Consider the following 26172-nt stretch of genomic DNA (forward strand, 5'->3'; position numbering starts at 1 on the left):
CCAGGCAGACGCCCTCCTGGGCCAGCTGCCAGGGCTGGCTCCCAGCCCACGGGACACACACTCCGTCTCGCTTGCCAGACGACGAGGCCTTCAGAGCCTGACCCCCAGTCCTTTGCGCAGGCAGTACCCTGTGCCCAGCACCGCCCTCCTGGCTGGAAATTGCTCCCTCCTGTCTTTCCCTAAGCCTGCCCACCAGCAGCAGTGTCTTCCATGTCCACCGCTGGGACTCGACTCTACACGTGCCCCCCACCTACTACACACCCTCTTTCCCCTGAGAAGCCTCAAGCCCAAGTCTACTTTCCCCAATGTTCTACTCGAGTCACACTTTTCCAGCAAGCCCTTGTCTGTCTGACAGAACTCCTGCATACTCTGCAAAGCCCTAGCTCCAACTCCCCTTCCCCCAGAGAGCTTGCCTTGAATCCTCTTTATGTAACCCAGACCCAGCTCCTCAGAGATGTGTCCAAGCCATGTGGTGTAGTTCACGCCAGTAACTCTAGCTACTTAGGAAGCTGGGATCTAAGGGTCGCAGTTTGAAGGCAGCCTGAGCAGGAAATTCTGTGAGATTCTTCTATCTTCAAATTAGCCAGCAAAAGAGGAAAAGAAAAGAAAAAAAAAGTCCAAAGTGGAGCTATGGCTCAGGTGGTAGAAGTGCCAGCCTTGAGTGACAAAGCTAAGGGACAGACTCTGAGTTCAAGCCCTAGGACCAGCACAAAAAAGAAAGTCAGAGGTGCTGGCTCACGCCTGTAATCCTAGCTACTCAGGAGGCTGAGATCTGAGGATCATGGCTTGGAGCTGGCGGGACAAGAAAGTTTGTGAGACTCTTATCTCCAATTAACCACCAGAAAACCGAAAGTGGTGCTGTGGCTCAAAGTGGTAGAGCACTAACTAGCCTTGAGCAAAAAAAGCTCAGGGATGGTGCCCAGGCCCTGAGTGCGAGCCCCACGACCAATCAAAATGGAAGAAAGAGAGAAAGTAAGTCCAGATCCAATTCTGGCTCTGCTCAGACTAGACAGGATGTGGAGCCAGTCACCTGCCTTCTCTCGGGCCTCTACCTGTCCCTGCCCCAAGCAACAGGAGCCCTAAGATGTTCCTTGTGGTATTATTTACCACTGATCAGGTAGACAGATGTGCGGGTGTCTAGAACACCCTGACCGCAGCAGATAGGGGCAGAGATGATAACAAGAAAAACAGTGCGTGTCACGTCACCCTCGGTGTGTGTTAAACCCGCCAAAGGTCACACCTTAAGACACCTAGCAGGTCTGTTTCCGGGTGTGAACTGGGAGGGACAGGAGAGGGCCCCACAGGTCAGAGCAGGGCAGGGCCTGGGCCGCAGGCCGCCAGGCCTCCTTGGAAAGCTTCCATCTTCCTCGCACCCCGAGCGCTGGCTGTCTGGTGTCTAGTATCTGTCCCTTCTCAGTGGACCCAGAAAATGTATCACTCAAAGCTAAGCATGGTAGCCCCAGGAAGGATCTCAGAACTTAGGAGACTGAGGCAGGAGGATGGTGAGTTCTGGGCCAGCCTGAGCTACATAGAAAGACACTCAAACAACATCAACACCTGAACAACAACAACAACCAAGCATGAATGTGTATCTTCTTTTTTGTTTGGTTGGGTTTTTTTTGGTGTGTGTGTGTGCCAATCCTGGGTCTCAAACTCAGGGACTGGGAGCTCTCTCTGAACTTTATCACCCAAGGCTAGTGCTCTACCACTGAGTCACAGCTCCACTTCCGGTTTTCCAGTGGTTAATTGGAGGTAAGAGTCTCACACAGACTTTCCTGCCCAAGCTGGCTTTGAACCATGATCCTCAGATCTCAGCCCTCTGAACAGCTAGAATTACAGGTGTGAGCCACTGACATCTGGCTACACTTTCAGCTTTTTGCTGGTTAGTTAAGAGAGAAGTCTCACACAGACTTTCCTGCCCAAGCTGCTTCAAACACAATAATCAGATCTCAGCCTCCTGAGTGTCTAGGATTACAAGCATGAGCCACTGGTGCCTCGCTTTTGCTGGTTATGTTTGTTTTGTGTTTTGTTTTGTTTTGCCAGTCCTGGGGTTTGGACTCAGGGCCTGGGGCACTGCCCCTGAGCTTCTTTTTGCTCAAGGCTAGCACTCTACCACTTGAGCCACAGGGCTACTATTGGCTTTTTCTGTGTATGTGGTGCTGAGGAATGGAACCCAGGGCTTCATGCATGCACTCTACCACTAGGCCACATTCCCAGCCCTATGCTGGTTATTTTGGAGATAGGATCGCATGAGCTTTTCTGCCTGGGCTGGCTTTGAACCACAATCCTTCCATTCAAGTAGCCAAGGTTATAGGGATGAGCCCCTGGCACCCAGCAAAATGCCACAGTTTCACTTCCTTTTTTTTTTTTTGGCCAGTCCTGGGCCTTGAACTCAGGGCCTGAGCACTGTCCCTGGCTTCTTTTTGCTCAAGGCTAGCACTCTGCCACTTGAGCCACAGCGCCACTTCTGGCCGTTTTCTGTGTATGTGGTGCTGGGGAATCGAACCCAAGGCCTCATGTATACAAGGCAAGCACTCTTGCCACTAGGCCATATCCCCAGCCCCTCACTTCCTTTTATTTTGGCAGTGCTGGGGTTTGAACTGGGGGCCTTGTACTTGGCTTGGCTGGTGCTTATTCCTCGAGCCATGCCTCCAGCCTTGCATTTCTGCATTCAGCCACACCAGGCGTGGCCAGCAAGCTTTGCCTTGGAAAGCAGAGAGGATCTCAAAACACACTGTGACGCCATGTCACCCTGACCCACATGGGTGGGTCTCAGTCACCCCGGAGGTGATGGAGGCCTCCCACATGGGGAAGAAGGGCAGAGGCAGCTCTTTGCGAAGCCATCCGCGGGCCCCCAGTAGGTAAATTGGGGATTCATATTGCACCCAGCCATTCCACACCTGACCACAGACAAGAGAAAACCCGGCCATAACAAAGCTCCTTCAGCATTACAAAGCCAGAGGGTGAGCAGGGCCAGGGTCCACGCATTGCGTGGTCTACCCACACTGGAATTTCACACAGCTGCGAACCGGACAAGGCTCTGACCGAACCAGACGAGGCTCTGGCCTTGAGTAGACGGTGGGTGCTCAGTGAGAGAAGCAGACACCATAGGCCCCACAGAGTGTGGCTCAACATAGGAAATTTCCAGAACAGGCAGACCCAGAGACAGACCCCTGTGGGTACCAGGGGTGGGGTACAGGAGGCATGGAGAGAGGACTCTTGGGGATGGGATTATCTTTTGGGGTGATGGGCCCGGGAAACTGACAAAAGTCTTTGGTTGTACACATCTGTGAGTGTATAACAACTAGACTAAAGCCAGGTATGGTGGTGTACTCTTGTAATCTCGGAATTTACGGGGTACAGGCGAGCCTGGGTCTGCCTGTCTTAACAACAACAACAGCAAAAGACACACACTGATGGCTCATGCCTGTAATCCAAACTACTCAGGAGGTTGGGATCTGGGTATCATGGTTCAAAACCAGCCCGGGAAGGAAAGTCCATGAGACTCTTGTCTCCAATTAACTACCAAAAAAGTCAGAAGTGGAGCTGTGGCTCAAGTGGTAGAGTACCAACCTTGAGCTTTTTTTTTCCCTCTAGTCCCTGAGTTCAAGCCCAGGACTGGCAGAAAAAAAAGAATTAAAAAAGGGGGGGGAGGGAGGAAGGGAAAGGGAAGGGAAGAAAGGAAGGAAGGAAGAAAGGGTTGTAAGTTAGGTGCTGGTGGCTCACACCTTAGCTATGATTATAGCTACTCAGGGGACTGAAATCTGAGGATTGTGGTTTGAAGCCAGGCCAAGCAGAAAAAGTACATTCAATTCTTATCCCCAATTAACTACCAGAAAGCCAGCAGAGGAGCTGTGGCTCAAGTGGTAGAGCTCCAACCTCAGGCAAAAAAAAAAAAAACAAACCCACAAAAACTCAAAAACCCTCAAGGATAGCCTCCAGTCCCTGAGTTCACATCCAGGATCAGCATGATTTGCGCTGCTGAGACCGGGAAGCAGCTGAAGACTTGGGAAGGAGGGTTGACAGCGGCAGGCTGGCCACTGGGAGCTGGGCGTGGCCGTGTGGGTGACAGGAAGCCGCCAGGATGTACGTGTGATGCCAAGAGTCAGAGATGGTAATCACAGCCCGTGACGCACACCGCGCCGGTCCGGTCTGCAGTTTGGGCCGAGCACAGTGGCTCCCTCGGGGCCCGCAGCAGCCGGTGGCTCCCCAGCCCCCCACCCAAGAATCACAGCTGCCAGGACGGCAGGCGGAACTCGGCACGGCGCTGCCAAGACTGGGAAGGAGGACTCGGAGACGGTGCCAAAGCGGCTGCCGGCCAGCCAGGGCTGCCACGTGCCAGGAAAGGCGTGGGGCGGGAGCCAGAATCCACACAGCCCTGGCCAGGGCTCTACATCTGCTGGGCTACTGTTGACACGGGGAATCACAGCTGCCTGAGCCAGCTGGGCAGAAGGTGGTGCCAGCTGCCAGACCAGTCCCAGATGGGGGAAGGATGAGGTCCAGTGCCGCAGGGCCGGCACCTCACTTGCCCACAAAACCCCCAAACCCAATCATCATGCGATCCCATCTCCCACGAAACCCTGCTGGGCCGTGGTAGGGATCTGATTCCACATCCCGCTCTACCCCAGGACCTTGGCACGGGCCGTGTTCTCTGCCAGGCATATTTTCCTGTACGCCTAGCTCATGATAAGGCCTCAGCCTCAATATCCTCTCGTGGGGGGACCTCCCCACATTTCCAGATGCATCCTTGTTCCCCAACGGACGTGTGTGAGCACTGGGGGGCCCGGGTCCTATCGTCGGAGACAGGACCGAGGTGTTGAGGTTTCCTGCTGGGGCTGGGGCTCAGTTTCTCCTTCTCAACTTTTTGCTACAGAAACTCCTACATGACTCCTGCCTCAGGAGCAACTTTGAGCCCCAACCCTGGCCTCCCTCAGGCTAGCCAGACAACGGCTCTCCTGGCAAGCTTCTTTGAGGTCAGAACTCCTGACCTTCGTCCCCGGTGTCTCCGCACACAGGGTCTCTGATGGACCTTTGACCCCTAAGGACTGGATGGCTCTGGTCCTGCCCTGTGAGTGAGCTGACCCTGCACCGTGAAGGCCCATCAGCCAGAGCCAGGGAAGATGGCAAATGCCAGCAAATAAACAGAATTCAAACAACAAACATGATTCATGATAAACAGAGTTCATCCATCTGTGCTCATTTGTATCTTTCTGGTTCGAGTTGTCCATACAACAATTTGAACTCGAGGCCTCATCTTTGCTCAGCTGGTGCTCTATCACTTGAGCCATGCGTCCAAACCTGGCTTTTTTTTGTAATGCCTGTCCTAGGGCTGGAACTCAGGGCTTGAGTGCTGTCCCTAAGCATCTTTGTGGTCAAAGGCAGTGTTCTATCACTTGAGCCATGGCACCACTTCCAGCCTTTTCTGAGTAATTTATTAGAGATAAGAGTCTCAGGAACTTTCCTGCCCAGGCTGGCTTTGAACCACAATCCTCAGTCTCCTGAATAGCTAGGATGACAGGCATGAGCCACCAACACCCAGCCTTGCCTGGCTTTTTGCTGGTTAACTGGAAATGGAGTTTCACAGGCATTTCTGCCCTCCCTGGCTTGGAAGGTCAGTCCTCCAGATCTCAGCCTCCTGAGTAGTTAGGACTGTAGACGTGTGCTACTGGCACCTGGCTCATTTTTATCAGTTGAAATCTAGAGATTCTTCCCCAGGTACTGAAGCCTGCTTCGTCTCATCTTGTGAAATACAGACCCAAACAGCGCACTCCACTGAGCACCCCAGCCCTGGGAGGGCAGACAGTGAGGCCCACGCATGGGACTACCGGAATAGCCAGAGACCTTGCACGCGAGCAGAGCCAGGAGCGCAGTCTGCTGCTGGTGGGCCAGCTGGCCCTCAGTGCACCTTCCACTCTGAAAGCCACAGCCGGAGCAGAAAGCAAGGACATCGCCCTGTCCATGTGGTACCACCACAACTTCCACAGGGAGCCAGGGACAACAGGCCAGGGACAGCCTCCAGCGACCCACCTTCCTGTGCCAGCTTGATGTCGGTGCCCAGCACCTTCAGCAACCACCCTCGGGCAACACAGCCTAACCCGGTAAAGCCACAAACCCTGAGCCACAACGTGCCTGGTCCTACACACACCTAACAGGCAACCCTCAACAAGTCTAACCCCTTACCCTCACCTTAACCAACAAAACCAAAACCCAACCCTACTCACCCTAATAGAACCCTTTCACTTAGTGCCTACCCTAACCCTAGCCTAAATCAGGCCTCACACTCTGCCTCACCTTTTCTTTTTTTGGTCGGTTGTGGGGCTTGAACTCAGGGCCCTAGGCACTGTCCCTGAGCTCTTTTGCTCAAAGCTAGCACTCTACCACTTTGAGCCACAGCGCCATTTCTGGTATTTGCGTAGTTAATTAGAGATAAGAGTCTCATAGGGACTCAGCTTTTTGCTCAAGGTTGGTGCTCTACCACTTGAGCCACAGCTCCACTTCCAGCTTTTCAGTGGTTAACTAGAGATAAGTCTCACAGACTTTCCTGCCTATGCTGGCTTCAAACCATGATCCTCAGGACCTCAGTCTCCTTGGGTAGCTAGGATTACAGGCATGAGATACAAGCCTCCAGCCTTAACCCTAATGTTAAGCCTAGCAGCTGCCTTGGTTCAACCATAACTCAAGCCCTAATCCTCTCACCAGCCCTAAGCCTAACCCTGACCCTATTGCTAATGCTAAACTCCAACCCGAACCTATATAGCATACATGCAACTTGCACCCCTTTTCCTCATCTGAGGTTTGGGGGAACCTGTAATGAAGTCTACAGACTGTAGGGGCTGTCGAGCACCCAGAGGCTCCGAAAATAGCATACCTGCCCCTCTCTGCCTCCCAAATGAGACCCAACATGGCAGCCAGTACCTGGGTTTGGGCTGCCCTGGGAAGTCATCTCTGCTGGCTTTTCCTGGACCCTCATCTTTTCGGGGCCACCCAAGGCCACATCCCAGGCTGGGTGAGGAGGTGGGAACCACCAGCAGTCACCATGGGGGGGGGGCACAGCCCAGCTGGCCTGGGGCTGGAATGCAGGCCCAGCCGGCCACCCGACCACCATCTGGTTTCCATCTGCCCGGCCAGCGGCCAGCGCGCAGCCTAACTTCAAAGGCTCCCTGCCGGTCACTTCCTCTGGCCTGGCTGCCTGCAGGGAAGGGCCAGGGCGGGCCTCTGCTTCCTCAGTGCCCCTCCTGGGCCCAGGAAACGATCAGGGGGGTCCTCAACACCCCCTCTGCCGGCCAGCCCCCCAGCCTGGAATCACCCCTCCTCCCCTTACAAGCTTCACATGTCCGCCTCCTGCCTTTTCCTCGACAGTCATTTGAGCAGCCAACCAAGTGCCCCTGAAAAGCCAGCCAGCGCCCAGCACCACCAAGCAGACCAGGGAATAAGCCATATGGCTGAGCCCTAAGCGCGCACACACACACACACACATGCATGCCCACAGCTCTCAAGCTAACTGGACTCCATGTGGCCTCCTGGCGTCCACCACCCAAGTCCTAGGCCTGGATCCAGCCTGCTCAGACTTCCCTAGCTCTGGTTGTCACCTCTGCTTGCTTTGGGGTGATCATGGAGCCATCCAGGACCCCCACTCTCCACACCTGGGGCCCCCCTGTGTGTCCAGCATCAACCTTCACCGCGAGGCTCATCTCAGCCACAAAAGGGATCTTAGCTGTGGCTCCCTGGCAACCCACAAGGTGCCAGTCAACCTCGCCCATGACACTCGACGCATTTTGGCCCCCAGAGGACCTGGAACACCGCTTACCTGCTTGAACTGCTCCTCGTACGTCCAGTCCCCATGGTCTGGTGGCTGCAGCTGGGGTACAACATGGGGGGCGCCTCCAGGAAGGGCAGTGCCAGGCCCTGGCCGCTCTGGGCCACCCAGTGCCCTGGTTACACCATCTCCACGGAAGGCCTGGGCCAGCTGGGCCTTGCGGGGAAACAGGCCGGCAGATCCCAGGCCGGTAGGGCCTGTAGGGCCCAGTCCCTCCTCGTCCTCGTCCTCCTCATCCTCGTAGTCATCCTCTTCATCCTCATCCACCTCACCCAGGTCTTCCTCAAGTTCTTCTTCCTCCCACTTTGGCTTTCTAGGGTGAATGCAGGGCACCGACCAGTCAGAAGACAGGAAGATTTATCCCAGCATCCCAGGGCCAGGGCCACCAGTGCCCCAGCCGGAGAGCTGGCCACCTGCTCAGACTACAGGGACCCCGAACATGTCCCACGCTCACTCAGGGCATCGGAGCTCAGCATTCATTCCCAGCAGGCCTCATCCTTATGCAGGCTTTATCCAGCTGACCCTCAACCCCTTAACCACACAGTAGCCACACGTGGCTAGGCCAGTGCAAAACTGGATCAAAGGAGCCAGGTGCTATGGGTGCCTCATACCTGCAATCCCGGTTGCTCAGGAGGCTGAGAGCTGAGGATGGCAGTGCCAGGCCAGCCCTGGCAGGAAAGTCTGTGAGACTCCTACCTCCAGTGAACCACCAAAAAGCCAGAAGTAGAGCTGTGGCTCAAGTAGTGGTTTTTTTTGTTGTGTGTTTTTGTTTTGTTTTGTTTTGCCAGTCCTGGGGCTTGGACTCGTGGCCTGGGCACTGACCCTTAGCTTCCTTTACTCAAGGCTAGCACTCTACCTCTTGGGACTCAAGTAGTAGAGTGCCAACCTTGAGCAAAAAAGCTCAGGGACAACGCCCAGGTCCTGAGTTCAAGATTGAGGACGGGGACACACACACACACACACACACACACACACACACACACACACACAGTCTGAGTCCCATGCCCATCACAATTGGGAAAACACAACCTAGAAGATTCTACCCTTGGATTGGATTGGCTGATTTCCTTCTTGGCCAACACACACACACACACACACACACACACACACACACACACACACACACACCAGCAGCATGCACTGGCTCATCAACAGCACTCTTTCAGAGACAGTGGACAGCAGCCCCTACACCCCAACTCACAGGTCGTCCTCCTCTGATCCCACGTCATCAAAGCGGCCATCTCCTTCCACGTGTCCTGGCCCCTCCCTGCCTCGGCCAGGGAGGGCTGGGGATCCTGGAGCCCCTTCTTGGGTCATGTCCTCATCCTCTGAGCCTGGGGGCCTGTCCTCCAAGCCCCCGGGGCTGGACGGATGCCCCAGGCCTGCAGCAGCAGCCCGCATGGCAGCGAGCGCAGCCATCTGTGTCCGCTGCATCCGGGCATTCTCAGGCTCTCTGTCCTCATCGGGGGTGGCCCGGGCTCGGGCCGGGGGTCCAGCAGAGGGAGGCTGGGCCAGTGGAGGCTGCCGGGCCTCCAGCTCCTGGCGAGCTCTCTGCTGCCGCTGTAAGAGCGTTTCCATCACAGCTTGAAGCTTCATGGCCCTGCGGGCCGGGCCGCCACCACCACCCCGGGCACCAGGGGCAGGTGGCGGGGGTGGCCCCTGTGGGGAGGGGGCCCGGCCACACTGCAGCCTGGGGGCCTCGGGAGAGCCGGGGCAGTGCAGGGTGGCGGGGATTGGGGGCGGGGGCCGCCGAGCTCAGACTGAAGGCTGGTGGGGCATGCCAGTGGCAGGAGGGTGGGCAGGTGCCTTCTCACAGCCGGCAGCCAGGGACAGTGTCTGGAGTCTGCTTCATTCACACGTTGGCAGAAACCTTGAGAGTGAGGAGGCAAAAGAGGGAGTCAGATCATGCCAGAGCCCCTCCAGTTCATCCATCGCAGGAAATCAGACTTCAACCCAGTGCTGGTGGCTCACGCCTATAATCCTTGCTACTCAGGAGGCTGAGATCTGAGGATTGCAGTTCAAAGCCAGCCCAAGCAGGAAAATCCACCAGACTCTCATCTCCAATTAACCACTAGCCTTGAGCAAAAAAAAAAAAAAAGTTCATGGATAGCGCCTGGCCCTGTGTTCAAGCACCACAACTGACAAAAAATAAAATAAAATAAAGAAATCAGACTTCAGCCAAGTGCTGGTAGCTCACGCCTGTAATTTAGTTACTCAGGAGACTTGAGAGCTAAGGAATACAGTTTGAAGCCAGCCCAGGCAGGGAGGCCCATGAGATTCTTCCATTAACCACCAAAAAGCCAGAAGTGGGAACTGTGGCTCAAACGGTAGAGCCCTAGCCTTGAGGGAATAAGCTCAGGGACAGTGCCCAACCCCTGAATTCTAGCCTCAGTACGGGGCCTCTTCTGGAAGAATCCTTCACACCTGCTGCAGTCTGGGTATAAACCTGATGGATGGCCCTCCTGGAGGGCCCCTCAATCCACCTTCCTCTGTCCTCCCTCAAGCAGACCTGACGACCATCGGCCCCCTCCCAACCCAGCCCCGAGGAAGCCTGTTGTCACCTTCAGTGCCACCTGGGACAGCATGGGTTATTGCCTCACAGGCAGAGTCCAAGGGGACCTGGCTTTCCTGGGCTCTGATTGGCTCTCGCTGGCTGCAGGCCCCAGCATCTATCTGGGTTCTGAGTTCTGGTTCTGAGTTCTGGGTGCTGTTTACACCTACAAGAGTCTAGCAACTGAGAGGCCGCAGGCCCTAGGCCCTCTTTCTCAAAAGACAACAAACAACCTGCTCCAGATTCCATACTTGCTGTGTACAAGTGTGGGCATCCCCACTGAAACACAAGCCGTGGCCTCTCGGGCCTCAATTTCCCCACCTGTGAAATGGCTTGGTAACAGTCCCTGCCTCCTCACACCCACAGGAGGAGAAAGGGGGCTGACAATGAGCAAGGCAGGCATCCCCACACCCAGGGGTCAGGGAAGAGAAGACACTAGGGGGACTCCCCATTGTACAGATGAGGGAAAGCGAGGCTCAGAGGAGATCCCTGACATTACAGCTACCCACACAGGGTCCCCAGCTCCCAGTTCTTGGGGGGAGGGAGGATACCAAGGGGGATAAATAGCCCAGAATGCAACATTCTATCTCTGCCTGGAGTCTCCATGAGCCCACCACAAACACTAGCTTCCTGGGATCCATGAGGGACACCCCAGAACCAGAATCAAGATTCCTCCCTAGCCCCTTCACCCCACCCACCCAGGCCAATAAAACAGCTCAGGCAGAAATCTGGCAGGCAGAACTAGTCACCCTCAGATGGCTCCTCCTGGGGGGGCAGTGAGGGAGGAGGCAAAACTCCATCTTTCAAAACTGAGTCCCGGTGGCCACCGGGGCCCTGAACTGCCAAGGGAACCCCAAGGTTCATACACAGCTAGATCGTAGGAGTGTTGGCTCAAAGACAGGAGAAGAAGGAGGGGTGGCTGGAAACCGGAGGCTTTGGGTGGCCGGCCAGCTGCACTCTGGACCCTTGGGTGACCTGCCCTCCATCCAGGGGACTCTGGCAGAGTAGATGCCTCAGGCTGTCCTACTAAAGCCATGGGAGCCCCTACAACTCTCTCCCCAGATATATTTGACCCAGATCCATCGCCTGGCCTTCCAGCAGAAGGGGCAGGGTGGTGTTGGGGGCTCAGGTTAATGGCCTGGGGGAAAGGGGACAGGACCTATCCCCACAGGGCCTTCATGTCCCTATTAGTATGAGGGGGGCACAAAGACCTTGGGGGGGGGCAGAACACTGCAGAGTGACCATCAGACCCTTGTCCTGGCCGGGCAAGCAAGAGCAGCACCCAGCCACCCACCCCCAGGGCAGCTGGTCACCCCCCCACTCCATTCCCACAAACACTGACCCAAGAAGTGCTGAAGGGACATTTCTGGCTGGGTCTGGTCTGGTCAGCCACCCCTCCCCCACCTTTGACAACTTCAAGATGAGCCCCCCCACACGGAAACGCTCCAGGCCACGCCCCCTTTAGGGGGGAGAGAAGGAAGAGGCCAGAGGAAGCCACTCCTCTCCACCAGCCACCCCCCCTCGTGGGCCTGCAGGGTTTAATGACCCTTCCGGGTCGCTGGGTGGGGGAGGGGAGCAGGGCAGGTCTCCACAGAAGGGCCACTGGGGAGGAGGGGGTAGGGGGAACCCCAGTGCCCCCCTTGGTCAGGAGCTTGATCCCCCATCTGTGCCATGAACCCTAAACTGGCGAGGCCCACCCCTTGGGGGCCCCCTTCCCCCAGGAGCCCTTTGTCCTGGGGGGGCCATCACCCCACATTTTATGACAGCTCCACAGAGAGCATTCCTAAGCGGGAAGTGGGTGCTGGGTGGTCGTGAGGACCTGGCTGGGGTGGGGGAGTGGGGAGGGGCCTAGGGCCACACCCTCCCCCCAGGGGGGAGAGAGAGAGAGAGAGAGAGAGAGAGAGAGAGAGAGAGAGAGAGAGAGAGAGAGAGAGAGAGAGAGAGAGAGAGAGAGAGAGAGGAGAGAGAGAGAGAGGTCACCCGCTTGGCCGGGCCTTGCAAAACATGGTTATTTAAAGAGTTGTGCAAGGCTGGGGCCGCGGGTGGCGAAAGGGGCCCCTCACTCCACCGCAGGGAGGGGAGGGGGAAGGGCAGAAGGCTGGGGAGGGGGTTGAGAAGGTGGGGAGGGGGGTCCCCCCAGAGGAAGTGAGAATAGTAAATCCGAAAAGGCAGCAGCAAAGACGACAAAAGCCCCGGGTCAGGATTTCAAAGGCTTCTTGGAAAGCGGTAGATTTGCATTGGGTGTGTGGGGTGGGGTGTAGGGAGTGGGGGTGTGGTGGGGGGGGGACGACGACAGAGTGTCCAAAAACGGAAGGTATTAGACAAACCCGCCGCCCAGCCCGGCGCGAACGTTGGAGTTGACACACACGCGCTCCCCTCGCTTCCTGCACCCCGGCTTTTGTATCTTAGAAAGGGGGGGGGGCCGCTGCTGGGACTGAGGAAAGGGAACTTATTCCTGAGACCCCCCCCCCTCCGCTTCCCCCGTCGGAGAGCGGGGCCAGCGCACCCCGAGGTGCAGGACGCCTGTCCGCGCTGGAGCCCACACTTTCTCCGGGGCCCCGCCGCCGCTTGGGGAGGGTCAGTGCCCACCTCGCTCGGGCTCCCCAAAACACCACGGGGCGTCGCCCAGAAAAAGAAATGAAATCAAGCCCCCCTCCCAACTTCCATTCCCAGAGGGCACAGCCCCCCGCGGGCGCGCACGCCGAGCCCATTTCCTTCCGCCGGGTCCGGGGTGGGTGGGGAGCGCGCGCTCGCGACCCCCCGATCGCGCCCCGGTGCGCTCCGCGGCGAGGGGAGGTCCCCGAGACCCGCCCCGAGCCCTTCGCGGCGAGAGGAGAGAGGCTCGTCCCGCACAGCCATGGGCCCGCCTCGGGGGGCGCCGTCCTAACTTTAGGGGGACCCCCCCCTTCCCGCTCCACCTCCTCAGCTTTCCAGGGCGCAGTGCGCGCAGCCTTACCCTGCGGAGCGGCTCGGGGGGCTCGCGCCCTCGACCCCCGCCCGGCCTCGCTCGGCCTCTCTGCTGGCCTCTCCTGGCCTCTGGCCCGGCCTCTTCCCCCGGCCTCTCGCCCCGGCCTCCCCCCCGCGCCCGCCCGGTGCGCGCCCGCCGCCGGCTCCCGGCCGCCCTCCGGGGCCGGTGCGGCGCGCCCCACTCACCGACTCCGCGGCGGGCCGCGTCCGCGTCCGCACCCCCGCCCGTCCGGATTGGGACGAGACGCCCCGCGCGCGGCCGGTCCCCCGCCCCGCCCCTCCCCCACGGCGCTCCCCGCCCCGCAGACAAATCACCGGGTGACAAATCGCTCTCAGATGCAAATACCTCGCCGGTGATTCAGCCGCCTGGCCCCCGGGACGCGGGAGGGGTCTCGCCGGGCCCCCACCCCCTTCCCCGGATGTCCCCGCGAGTCCCCGCGTCTGCACCGCCCGTCCGCGCCGGGGGCCGGGGGTCGGCGGAGCCGGCGGCCGCGGAGGTGGAAGGGGTGGGGGGGGGAGAGAAACCGTGGAAGGGAATTTTTTTTAGGTCTCGGCCCCTTTAAATAATAATAAATAATAAAAAAAGAAAGGGAGTGGGACGGCGGGAAGCTCCGCCCCTCCCGCCTAGGGACCGTCCACAAAGTGCGCGCTGCGGCCCGAGGCGCAAAGGAAGCGGTGGGGTGTGGAGGGTGGGTGAAGGCCCAGCGGAAAGTGCGGGGCGGGGGTGGGGGGACGGAGGTGGGCTCTTCCCGCCTCCCCCCCGCAGCGGAAAGCCGAAAAGCGAACCCAGCCCCAGGATCCTCTCCCTTCCTCCTACCGGGAACCTAGCCGGGAGCTACGGGGCTCGGAGTTCCACCTCTGCCCCTTAGACGCCGCCGCCGCCGCCCGGGAGGTGAGCCGCGCCTCACCGGCTCTGACTCGGTTCTCCAGTCGGGGAAATGGGCTCGGAGGCCGGCGGCGGCCCGGCTGGCCCGCGCTGCGGGGCGGGGAGGCCGCAGCCCCGCGGGGAGCGGGCGCGGCCTGGGCGGGGCCCCGCGCCCTCCGCGCGCGTGCGTGAGTGCGCGCGCGCGTGCGTGGACCTCAGTGGCTCCACGGTCCCCGCACCCCGGGGACCCACGGCCGGCAGGCGGGCCGTCCGCAGAGCCGCCCCGGGGACGCCGTCCGCGCCCTCCGCCCCCCCCGTGCGGTCCAGTGGGAGCCCGGCCCGAGGGCCGGACCTCCCCCCCCCCCACCCCCGCCCCAGGCTCCCAGCACGGACCACCCGCGCCTCCTCACCCCACTCGCTCCCCTGTTCCCCCCGGACCCCCAAGCCTAGGGAGTGGGGGAGGGGGAATCACCGAGCCACCCCCATCCCAGGCTAGAATCCTTCCTAGAACCCCCCTGGCCCGGGGCCTCGGAGCCCAAGGGCAGCAGGTGGCTGCGCACAGCCACCTTCCCACCGCCGGACACCGCAGCCGCCCTCCCCGGGTAAGTGTGTGGCCCGGGGGTACAGCCCCTGCCTCCCGCCCGCCCGAGGCCCAGGGTCCGGAGGCCCAGGTTGCTTCTCTAGCACTGGGAATAGCCGTCTCTGCTTCACCCCATCCCCGGGTGAGAAACTGTTGTCCCAGAGGATGGGCAGTTTAGAAACCCCCAGGTGAGGAGGAGGAGGAAGAGGGTAAGCTGACCCCAGCCTTACCCCCCACGCTGGTCTCTAAGGCTTTAGGGGCCTTTCTCTACCAGTTGTTTTTGTTTGTTTGTTTTCCTCCTCCTTAAAACTGGCTGTTAACAGCCAGGGGGTGCACCGGCTCATGCCTGTAATCCTAACTACTCTGGAGTCTGAGATCTGAGGATCTGCAGTTCAAAGCCAGCCCCAGCAGGAAAGTCTGTGAAACTCTTCATCTCCAACAAACTACCAGAAAAGCCGGAAGTGGAGCTGGGTAATCTTGAGCAAGAAAAAGAACAATGCTCAAGCCCTGAGTTCAAGCCCCAGGATGGACAAACAAAAGGACAACCAAAAACAAAACAAAAGGCTGGCTATTATCAATCCGCTGCCAGTGACTCACATATGTAATTGGGTTTCGATTCAAAGCCAGCCTGGTTAGAAAAGCCCATGAGACTCTTAACCTCCAATGAAACAACAAAAAAGCCAAGAAGTGGAGTCATGGCTAAAGTGGGCCATGGTTAAAGTGGTAAAGCAGAACGCTAAGAGACAGAACCTGGGCTCTGAGTTCAAACCCTAGTCCCCCCCCCCCCCCCACACACACACCCAAATGGTAAAGGTAAAGGGTCTGGTGGTGGTGAGGTTCCCCCAGCAGTGGTAGGGTGAGGGGCTACATGAGCCACAGCTGCCTCCAGTGAGGGGATCCTATTTTTAGCCCAGGAAGTGATGGGGGGATTTATACACAGACTTGCTGGCTCCCAGGAGCCTGTGCTACCCCATGGCTGGGCAGCAGGCTAAATGTCACCAGGACCTTTCTGTCTCTCAAGCTGTGAGCTTCACACAGTGACCCCAGCTCTGGAAGGCTTCCTGGACAAATCTTGTGGTGCTCCCATGGATTTGGGTTATCTTGTCCAATTAAAAATCCAAAATCGGGGCTGGGGATATGGCCTAGTGGCGAGAGAGCTTGCCTCATATACATGAGGCCCTGGGTTCGATTCCCCAGCACCACATATACAGAAAATGGCCAGAAGTGGCGCTGTGGCTCAAGTGGCAGAGTGCTAGCCTTGAGCAAAAAGAAGCCAGGGACAGTGCTCAGGCCCTGAGTCCAAGGCCCAGGACTGGCCAAAAAAGAAAAAAAAAATCCAAAATGACAGCAACAGGGAGGGATTCAAGTCTGTAACCTTCACTACTTAGGAAGTGGAGACTGGCCAACTGCAGAGGTTCTAGGCCAGCCTGAGCAAAAGGGTTGGGGGGAGATTCCACCACAAACAGTGACTGAGGGCGTGCCTGTCTTCCCCAATGATAAGGAGAAGCACAGGGCTGGGGATATGGCCTAGTGGCAAGAGTGCCTGCCTCGTATACATGAGGCCCTGGGTTCGATTCCCCAGCACCACATACACAGAAAACAGCCAGAAGTGGCCCTGTGGCTTAAGAGGCAGAGTGCTAACTTTGAGCAAAAAGAAGCCAGGGACAGTGCTCAGGAGGTGCTCAGGCCCTGAGTCCAAGCCCAGGACTGGCAAAAAAAAAGAAGCACAAGTAGGAGAACTGAAGCCATTGGGATGCTATATCCAAACTTACTTGTACATGCTAGGTGCCAGAGGCTTGTAACTGTAATCGTAGCTACACAGGAGGCTGATACCTGAGGATGGAGGTTCAAAGCCAGCCTGGGCAGGAAAGCCTGTGAACCAGCAAAATAGCCAGAAGTGGAACTATGGCTCAAGTGGTAAAGTGCTAGCCTTGAGCAAAAAGAAGCTCAGGGACAGCACCAAGGACCTGAGTTCAAGCCGCAGGACCTGCGCGCGCGCGCGCACACACACACACACACGAAGAAAGAAAGGTACTCATAACCTGACTTACAGAATTGTAACCTATACATCACCTTTATAAAAATAATTTTAAAGAGCTGGGCACCAATGGTCCACACCTGTAATCCTAGCTACCCAAGAGCTTGAGATCTAAGGATCACAGTTCAAAGCCAGCCAGCCAGAAAAGTCCCTGTGAGATTCTGATCTCCAATTAACTACTCAAAAACCAGAAGTGGAGCTGTAGCTCAGAGTGGTAGGACACTAGCCTTGAGTAAAAGAGCTCAGGGACAGCACCCAAGTCCTGAGGTCAAGCCCCACAACCACCAACAACAAAACAGTAAAAAAGAAAAAAATTAAAAACCAAACAAACTAAAGTGCCCAACTCTCCATATTATATATGTATATTATACACATACACACTTTAAACTTCTCACCTCAGGGCCTTTGCACAGATTGTTCCCACTAGTTAGTATGCCCTTCTCTTCCCTACGTGGCTTGATTCACACTGGGGCCTGCCCTCCTCAGGTCCTGCCCTGTTCTTTCTGTGTCAGAGCCCATCACCCCTGGTGGCCCCAGATATCTCTACTTTGGCTTTTTCTGTTGCAAGAATTGTATTGACTTACCTCACTCTGTTCACAGCAGGATCCCCAATCCTGAAAACAGTTACCTAAGAAAGTTGGTGAAATGAATGACTTCCTCTGTCCCTTGTCCCCTCCCTTAGGTTTTTGCTGTCTGTCCACACAAGTCTCCAAATTATATGTACATAATATACATACATACATACATACATACATACATACGTGTGTGTGTAGGTATATCTTCTAGGGATTGAAACCAGGACCTCGCACTTGCTAGCACTCTGCCCACTAATCCACGCCCACCCCCAAATCGGGTGTTTTTTGTGTTTTTTGTTTTTTTTTAACTTGGAAGGAGATGCCAGCCCCTAAATTTGAGCGGGGACCCAGTTGTAATCCAGTTGTGTTCCCAGGGTAACTTTATTGACACTAGATAAACAAGTCCTAAGACCCACAGGAGTGTAATTTAAAATTCTTTTAAAGTAAGAAGGACCCTCCCCTTTCATAATAAAGCTGGTAGTGGGCCAGGTAAGTGTGGCTCTCCCCTGTAAATCTAGCTACTTAGGAGGCTGAGATCTGAGGATGGAGGTTCAAAACCAGATTGAGCTAGAAAGTCCATGAGACTTTTATCTCCAACTAGCCACCAGAAAACAGAAAGTGGAGCCATGGCTCAAAGTGGTAGAGTGCTAGCCTTGAGCAGAAGAGCTCAGGGACAGTGCCCAGGCCCTGAATTCAAACCCATGACTTGACAAAATAAAAAAGAAAGAAAGAAGGAAAAATGGAGCTGGTACCGGAGTTAGAACTCAGGGTCTGGACACAGTCCCTGAGCTTTTTGTGCTCAAGACTGGCACTCTGCTTACCATTTTAGCCACAGCTCCACTTCCAGATTTTTGGTAGTTAATTGGAAACAAGAGACTCCTGGACTTTCCTGCCCAGGCTGGTTTCAAACCCCAGTTCTTGGATCTCAGCTGCCTGTCTATCTAGGATTGTAGGCGTGAGCCATTGGTGCTGGGCCATACACTATTTCTAATATTTTTCCTAGTAGAGACCCTAAAACGTATATAGAGTTCGCGGAAATCGTCATGTGGCTTAGCATGCCCCCTTTTACAGCGGGGGACATAGCCAGCCTGGGACTCCTGTCCAGGTTGGGGTGCTAATCACCCCCCACCCTGCGAAGCACCGGAAACATGTAGGGTGGAGGAAGACTCCGTGGGGTGCGCGCGCCACCTGCTGGACACCCGCGGGGCTGCAGTCCGGGGCGCTCGGCCACGGTGGGTGTGGCTTCGGGGGCGGTACTAAAGAGGGGCGTGGCCACTGTCCAAAGAGCGGAGGTCGCTAGGTGGCGCCATCTCACCTGTAAACAAGTTTTTCATCTCGGACTTGGGAATGCAGGTTTACAGCCATTTTTTGTTGTTGCTGCAGTGCCAAAACCCAGGATTCTACCACTTCGTGGCTAAACCCGCAGCCCTCAACAAATGTATTGAGTCTTCCATAATATTAAATATGACTTACATTTAAATTTCCATTTGTCTTTTTTTTTTCTTTGTCCAAGAAGACCAAGACTCAATACCTGACGCTTTCGCTCATTGGCTGGTGCTCTACCAACTGAGCTATGCCTACAACCTCTTCAATTTATTTTGTTTTGTTATAACTGGGTGTGAGCTCCAGGCCCAGCCCCTACTACTAGGTATGTGCTCTCTGCTGAGCCACATCTCCAGTCCATATTTTTGTGCGTGTGCATGCTGGTACCGGGGCCTGAACTCCGGGCCTAGGCACTCTCCTTAGCTTTTTCACTCAAGGCTACTGCTCTGTCACTTGAGTCACAACTCCACTTCTGACTTTTTGCTGGCTAATTGCAGATAAGAGTTTCATGGACTTTCCTGCCTGGGTTGGCTTCAAACAGGGATCCTCAGATCTCAGCTTCCAAAGTAGCTGGAATTATAGGCATGAGCCACTGGCACCCAGCTTGTTGGTTATTCAAAGATGGAGAGTCACTGACATTTTTGTCCAAACTGGCTTCTACATGAGAGCCTCTGGATCTCACTCTCCTGAGTATTTAGGATTGTAGGCTTGAGCCACAGGCACTCAGCTGCCTCAACCTCTCCTTCATTATTTGGAAGGCTCTGGAATTCTCAGAGACTTTATGGGGAGGGGAGAGGGGGGAGAGTCCTGGGGGAAGGTCCTATGGATGGTTGAATATGATGTGGGTCTGCAGGGTTGGGGCGGAGGGTCAGCTTTCCCTCCCCTCCCCCACCACTTCACACCTCCCCCACCCAGGCCTCAGTCTCCCCTTGGACAGAATGGGAACTGTGACCAATCCCTATGGAACCTGTGGCACCACCCAGCAACACTGGATCCTGAATTAAGCCTTAGGAGTCCTTAACTAAGTTGGGTGGTGGGGGGAGTTGGAGGCAGCCTGAGAGACATGTGTTCGGAGGTTGACATTAAGGTCTCAAAGCCTAAGGACCCTCTCCCCCCTGGAAGCTGGGAGAAGGAAGTGTCATCTGACTTGTCACTCTGGTGGCTCTGGGAATTTGGTGGGAGAGAGGGTTGGGAGACAAAAGCCAGCCTGTGTAGTTTTTTTCTTTTCTTTTTTCCCAGGCCTGGGGCTTGAACTCAGGGCCTGGGTACTGTCCCTGAGCTTCTTTTGCTCAAGGCTAGCACTCTACCACTTGAGCCACAGCGCCACTTCTGGCTTTTTCTGTTTATGTGGTGCTGAGGAATGGAATCCAGGGCTTCATGCATGCTAGGCAAGCACTATCATTAAGCCACATTCCCAGCCCCTGTAGTTTAACTTTTGTTTTCTTTTTTCTAATTTTTTTTTTTTTTTTGGCCAGACCTGGGGCTTGAACTCAGGGCCTGATCACTGTCCCTGGCTTCTTTTTGCTCAAGGTTAGCACTCTACCACTTGAGCCACAGTGCCACTTCTGGCAGTTTTCTATATATGTGGTGCTGAGCAATTGAACCCAGGGCTTCGTGTGTATGAAGCGAGCACTTTACCATTAGGCCATATTCCCAGCCCAGTTTAACTTTTGTTATAGCAGCTGCAGTGAGTCACATCCAATCCCAAATGCAGGTATGCAAAACTAGGTGAGATGACTGAATGCTCCAGGCAGCACGAATAGTTGGGTGAATGAGTGGACTAGCCAGGGTGGTCCCTCCACACAGCCCTAATCCATCACACGCTTAGCTCCGCCCACCCACCTAGCTCCACCCAGTCATCTCTGCCCATCCAGTGAGCTCCACCCCCCAGTGAGGTACACCTACACCGTATGACCCACCTACACGGGAACATTACACTCAGCCATGGACAACGCAGGGCGCTGACCCACCCTACAATACGGAGGGGCCCTGAGGACCCAGTGCTCCATGAGAACCAGACACCAGGGCCCCGCAGCATGACTCCATTGATAGGAACCAAACCTGTGGAACAGATGAATGCAGAAACAGGAAGTGGGTGACAGGGATGTGGAGGATGGGACTGAGTGAGTGCTCATGGGGACAGGTCTGCTTTGGGGGTGATGAGATGTTCTAAAATCGACAGGGGGCTTTGTGGCCTATATCTCAGATTACACTAAAAGCCAGTGAACTGAAGCTTGACGTAGAGCTGTACCCCTTGCATCCCAACACTCAGGAGGTGGAAGAGGAGGCAGGAGGACGGGGAGTTCTGGGCCACCCTGGGCTCCATAGTGAAACCTTGTCTAAAAAAACCAACAACCTTGCACCAATTTCTGTTCCCTTCTGGAAACTTCTACCAAAGAATTTAAGTATTACTTGCTATGAGGAGTAGCCCAAGCAGGGCTTGGAGAAAGCACTCTGAGCACCCATCAGGAGGTCCAGTGCGCCTGGTCCAGCCTGGGAACCCCAGTCAGCGCCACCGGAGCCAGGTAGAGTCCTGGGAGGTGACAGGACCACATGGCTCACAACTACAGGGTGTGGGTGGTGCTGGAGCCGGGATCCAGGGTGCTAACGAAGTATCAACCAATGCCTCCCTCTGTGCTCTGTGGACCTTTTATCTTTCATTCTGGAATGTGAGCCCAGGACCTTACATACACGAGGCAGCTATTCTACCACTGAGCCATGGCGCCAGCCTGCCATTGCCTTTCTTGTTTTCACATTTTAATCTCTCTGCAAATTGATAAATCTAACTTGGTGCATGTGTCCTGCCTCCGTTAGGGGCACTCTACTGCTGAGCTCTATCCCCACCAGTCCCTGGACCCACACTCTTACAATAATAAGGCAGTGCCCCCAAAGGGGTGACCCTTCCTGGAAAGATCCAGAAAGTACAGATGTGAACACATCTTCAATTCCAGAGGATTACAGAAACAATCGTTACCACATCAAAAGCAAAAGAGGGCAAAACGTTTTTGCTGATGATCTGGGACAATAAAAAAATATCAATAATAGCCTGAAGCTGGCTGACCACTCAGGAGGCTTGGGATCTGAGGATCCCAGTTCGAAGCCAACCCCAGCAGACAAACCTGTGAGAAGTCCTCTCTCCAATTAATCAGCACAAAGTGAAGCTGGGGCTCAAGCGCTGGAGTGCCAGTCTTGAGCAGAAAAAGCCAAGCAAGAAGAGCCAGAAAAAAGCTACGAAAGAGGAGCCACATGGCCCTGAGTTCAAGTCCTAGTCCTGGCGCGCGCACACACACACATACACAATTAATAACAGAATATTTGCAGTCCCACTCCAGTTCTGGAGGGGCCCACGTGGATTCTCATAGAATGAGTTCAGAGAGGGGCCGAGTGCTCCCCTACGACGCACAGCCTGCGTGCTCTGCAGCTCGCAGGCTTCGGGGCGCAGGGGCCGGGGCGGGGTGCGCGGCCAGGCTCTGCAGCTCCCCGGCGGGGTCGGAATGGCCGGGAGCGGGGGGCCGGCGCTGGCGTCGAGTGGCGCAGGGGCATACGCGGCGGAAGGCCTGTCGGAAATGCGAGCCCAGGAAGGCGTAGAGCAGCGGGTTGAGCGCCGAGTTGCTATAGGACATGCAGTGTGCCCAGATCTTGAGCGCGTAGGCAGCATAGCTGCGCGGGTGCCAGGAGCCGGCGGGGCCTAGGGCCTGCAGCACCAGGAACAGCTGGATGGGGCCCCAGCAGGCGGCAAAGAGCAGGACCACAGCGGCCACCAGTCTGGAGACCTTGGCACGCACGGCTCCCGCGCGCTCAGCCAGCAGCTGCCCCTGAATGGCAGAAGGGAGAGGGGTTAGAGGAAAGCGCTGAATCCCCCTCCCCCCCATCCAACTCCACTCTAATTTTATCTTTTGGTGCCAGTCCTAGGGCTTGAACCCAGGGCCTGGGTGCTAGGTTCCCTTAAGATTTTTGCTCAAGGCTGGTGCTCTATCACTTGAGCCACGGCTCCACTTCTTACTTTTTTTGCTGGTTAATTGGAGATAAGAGTCTCATGGACTTTCTGGTCTGGCTGGCTTTAAACTGAGATGCCCAGATTTGAGCCTTCAGAAAAGCTAGGATGACAGGCTTGAACCACTGATGCCTGGCTATAAAACTTTTAAAATTTCTACAAACTTTGCTACAGGATATATATATATATATATATATATATATACACATATATGTTTGTATATATGTATACATGTATGTATATATGTGTATATATAGTGAAAAATTGCCCTGGTGATTCACACCTGTAATCCTAGCTTCTCAGGAGGCTAAGATCTGAGGATCTCAGTTGAAAGCCAGCGGGGGCAGGGAAAGCTGTGAGACAGCAAAAAAGCTGAACATGAAGGTGTGGTTCAAATGGTCCCACTGAGTGTGGGGGAAAAAAAACAACAAAAACAACTAAAGGACAATGCCCAAGTCCTGGGTCCTGAGTGAGTTCAAACCCCAGGACTGGCATGGCACACACACACACACACACACACACACACACACACAGAAAAAAGTATTTGTAATGCAGGTAATGAAGTGTGTTTTGAGAGAGATGGAGATAAGACAAGTTTCAAATGGATGTATTCCCTGTATCCCCCACCCTCCATTCTCAACCCTGAAGCGGCACACCTGCAGGGCTCCATCTGAAGGTGCGGGGCGCACGGCGGCCCGGCCCAGGTGGCGCAGCATGGCGCCGTAACAGGCGCAGGTGGCCAGCAGGGGCAGCAGGTAGAGGGCCAGCAAGTTGTAGAGCGCGAAGGCGCGCTCCAGGGTGCGGCTGGGGAACGCCTCGCTGCAGTAGGTGCGCGGTCCAGTGGAGAGGCGGTGCAGTGTGAGCACCGGGGCAGACACGGCCGCAGACCCTGCGCCACAGGCCAGGGTGAAGAACCTGATCTCAGAGACTTAAGGGACAGGAGAGCCAGCGTTCCCCCGATTTTCCCAGGAACCTCCGGGTGGCTCGGTGTGGCCTGAGCTTGTGCCATATGCCATGCTGCCCCGTGGGCACACGTGGTGGCCCGGAGACCTAGTGCGCCCAACTTCAGATTGCCCAGGCAGCTGGATGAAAGCCAGGCCTCCAGCCAGGCAGGGGTAACTGGAATAGGCCTCACGTGTCCAGGGCACCTGGGCTTCTTTCCCCCAGCGCGCATGCGGCTACTCACCCACCCAGATGCCGAGGCTGACTGCCAGCGCCAGGCGCGGAGTGCGGCGGTGCAGGGCGCGCAGCGGGAACACCGTCACGTACCAGCGATCCACGCTCATGGCCGTTAGGGTGGCGCATGTGGCCTGCACCGAAACCTGGACAAGCCGGGACTGAGTGCCCTGCCAGTCCCCCCTCATATCCAACCACTTAGGCACACACTCGGACGTGTTTTTCAGAGAGGGGTATCCAGTGGTCACCAGTTGGGGGACGGGAGAGGGAGAACTAGAAGAGGAGCCCAAGAGGGTGGAGGAATGAGAGAGCCATGAGGGGGGGGGGGTCGCCTGACACCCAGTTTTGAGACCAGGAGCAGCAGAGCCTCTCTAGGAGGGCAGTTCGGGAAGCGTCTACCCATTCCATGTCCTTTTTGTCCAGGAACCAGTTCTCTTCAGCCCAGCCGTGGGAGAGGCTTGCCTTGGAGCAGGAACCCCGTGGCTTATGTCTGTCTGTCATCCTAGCTACTCAGGAGGCTGAGATCTGACGATCCCAGTTCAAAACCAGCAGGGGCAGGAAAGTCTGTGAGACTCTAATCTCCATTTAGCCATCAAAGAGCTGGAAGTGGTGCTGTGCTAGTGGTAGAGCGCTAGCCTTGAGCACAAGAGCTCAGGGAGAACGTCCAGGCCCTGAGGTCAAGCCCCAATGTCCGCATTAAGAAAGAAAAAGTGTAGGAGCAAGGAAGAGGAGGAAGAGGGAGGAGAAAGAGTGAAGAAAAGGGAGGAGGAAAAGGAGGAGGAAGCAGGTCGCCCGCAAAGCCTCAGGCTGCACACGCAGCCCCGCCCACCACAGACCACGCCCACCCACAGACCCCACCCACGCCGCTATCCAATGAGGCCCCGCCCAAGCCACGCCTCCCGCAGCCGCCACGCCACGCCCACTTCCAGGCCACGCCCACCGCCCCCGCGGTCCGGGCTGCGCACCTGCTGGATGTAGTTGACGAATTTGCACATGAAGTCGCCCAGCACCCAGGCGGGCAGCGGGTAGAGCAGGGCCGTGAAGGGCACGCAGCATAGCAGGAAGGTCACATCCGTGACGGCCAGGTTGGCTGCAGGCGGGGAAGGCTACGTGTAGGGCTGTCCCAGCGACCCTCTACCTCCGCACCCTGGGTTTCTCCCCCCTTCGGAGCCGTTCGGCCCGTCCCTGAGCGCCCCGAGGCCCCCAGGCTGCCTCCTCTCCCCCGTGAAGGCTCGGGGAGCCTCCGAGGTGGCACGCGGAGACCCTCAAGGGGAGGAATTGGCTGCCAGGTACCGGTGGGTACACATGCCAGTAACCCTAGCTACTCCGGAGGCTGCGATCTGAGCATCCCGATTCGAAGCCCGCCCAGGAGGATAAAGTCCGTGAGAATCTTACCTCCGACTCACCAGAAAAAAGAAAAAAAAAGCTGGAGTGGAGGTGTGGCTCAGGAGGTAGAGCGCCACTCCTGAGCGCCTAGGCCCTGAGTTCCAGCCCCAGGACGGGGGTGGGGACTCGGGGCGCCCGGCAGGGGCGGAGGCCGGGCCGTGGGGCACACACCCTCGCCGGGCGCGCGGCGTGGCTCACTCACCGATGTAGAAGTTGGTCACCGTGCGCATCTGCTTGTGGCGGCAGATGACGTAGATGACCAGCGAGTTCCCGACCAGGCCGAGCGCCATGAGCGCGGCGAAGAAGAGCGGGACCAGCCAGGCGTCCAGAAGCCGCGGCACGGGGCCCAGGCCCTCGGATGCGTTGGCGACACAGCCGGGGCAGCTGGAAACGTTGGCCGCTGCCCACCAGGATACATTGGGCCCCGACGAAGCCGCGACAGGCATGGCCTGGCACCGTCCTCCTCCTCCTCCTCCTCCTGGCCGCCCTCCGGGATTGCGTCCCGGGACTGCCTCCCGGATGGCTTCTCCCCGGGCGGAGTCGGAGCCTGGGGGGAGAAGCCGGAGGCTCTGGAGGCGGTGGGATAGGAGGGGCGTCTCAGCCGCAGCGGCCCCGCGTTTATACCCGGTGCCCTCCCCTTGTCCCCGCCTTCGCGCCCTCCCCACGTGCTCGCCCACCCTCCACGGCGGCGCCCGCCTCCAGCCAGCCCCGCAGCGCCCGGAGTGCAGAGGCGGGCGCGCGGGAGGGAGGGAGGGCAGCACGCGCAGATCAGGGGTGGGGAGGTACATGGAGGTCGCTGTGCCCTCCCCCCGCCCCCCACCAGGGCTGGTCCCAACCCATGGGCAAAGATCCATGGATCCAGCTCCCACCCAGGCTAGCCACCTGCAGAGGAAAATCTGGG

General features: G+C 56.8%; 2 protein-coding genes across 7 annotated transcripts in view; both read right to left on the bottom strand.

Annotated features, from left to right (window-relative positions):
- Positions 1–14206, bottom strand: part of Arid3a (AT-rich interaction domain 3A) — a 38188-nt gene extending 23982 nt beyond the window's left edge. The window contains exons 1-3 of one of the 6 annotated variants that reach the window (XM_048341814.1): positions 14152–14206; positions 9018–9686; positions 7808–8129 (exon numbers count right to left, since the gene is read on the bottom strand). In XM_048341814.1, coding sequence (XP_048197771.1) covers positions 7808–8129; positions 9018–9412 — 717 coding nt within the window. In that variant the 5' untranslated portion in view covers positions 9413–9686; positions 14152–14206. Of the gene's footprint in view, positions 1–7807; positions 8130–9017; positions 9841–13323; positions 13396–13520; positions 13612–13680; positions 13789–14151 lie in introns of those variants that run through there. The other 5 variants (XM_048341813.1, XM_048341812.1, XM_048341815.1 and 2 more) reach the window with 5 other exon arrangements.
- A 7272-nt stretch (positions 14207–21478) lies between these two features.
- On the bottom strand, positions 21479–25982 carry Kiss1r (KISS1 receptor). Its single transcript, XM_048341821.1, has 5 exons — positions 25474–25982; positions 24851–24975; positions 23896–24031; positions 23366–23598; positions 21479–22530 (listed from the first exon to the last, which is right to left on the bottom strand). The coding sequence occupies exons 1-5, from the start codon at positions 25715–25717 to the stop codon at positions 22108–22110; spliced, it is 1161 nt and encodes a 386-aa protein (XP_048197778.1). The 5' UTR covers positions 25718–25982; the 3' UTR covers positions 21479–22107.
- Positions 25983–26172: the final 190 nt, after the last annotated feature.

The sequence above is a fragment of the Perognathus longimembris genome, chromosome 3, assembly GCF_023159225.1.
Source record: "Perognathus longimembris pacificus isolate PPM17 chromosome 3, ASM2315922v1, whole genome shotgun sequence".
Lineage (NCBI taxonomy): Eukaryota > Metazoa > Chordata > Mammalia > Rodentia > Heteromyidae > Perognathus > Perognathus longimembris.

Coding starts and splice junctions, on each gene's coding strand:
- Kiss1r (XM_048341821.1), bottom strand. CDS start 25,717: ATGCCTGTCGCGGCTTCGTCGGGGCCCAATGTATCCTGGTGGGCAGCG. Junction 24,976..25,473: donor GGTGACCAACTTCTACATCG/GTGAGTGAGCCA, acceptor CCCCGCCTGCAG/CCAACCTGGCCGTCACGGAT. Junction 24,032..24,850: donor TCGTCAACTACATCCAGCAG/GTGCGCAGCCCG, acceptor CGGCTTGTCCAG/GTTTCGGTGCAGGCCACATG.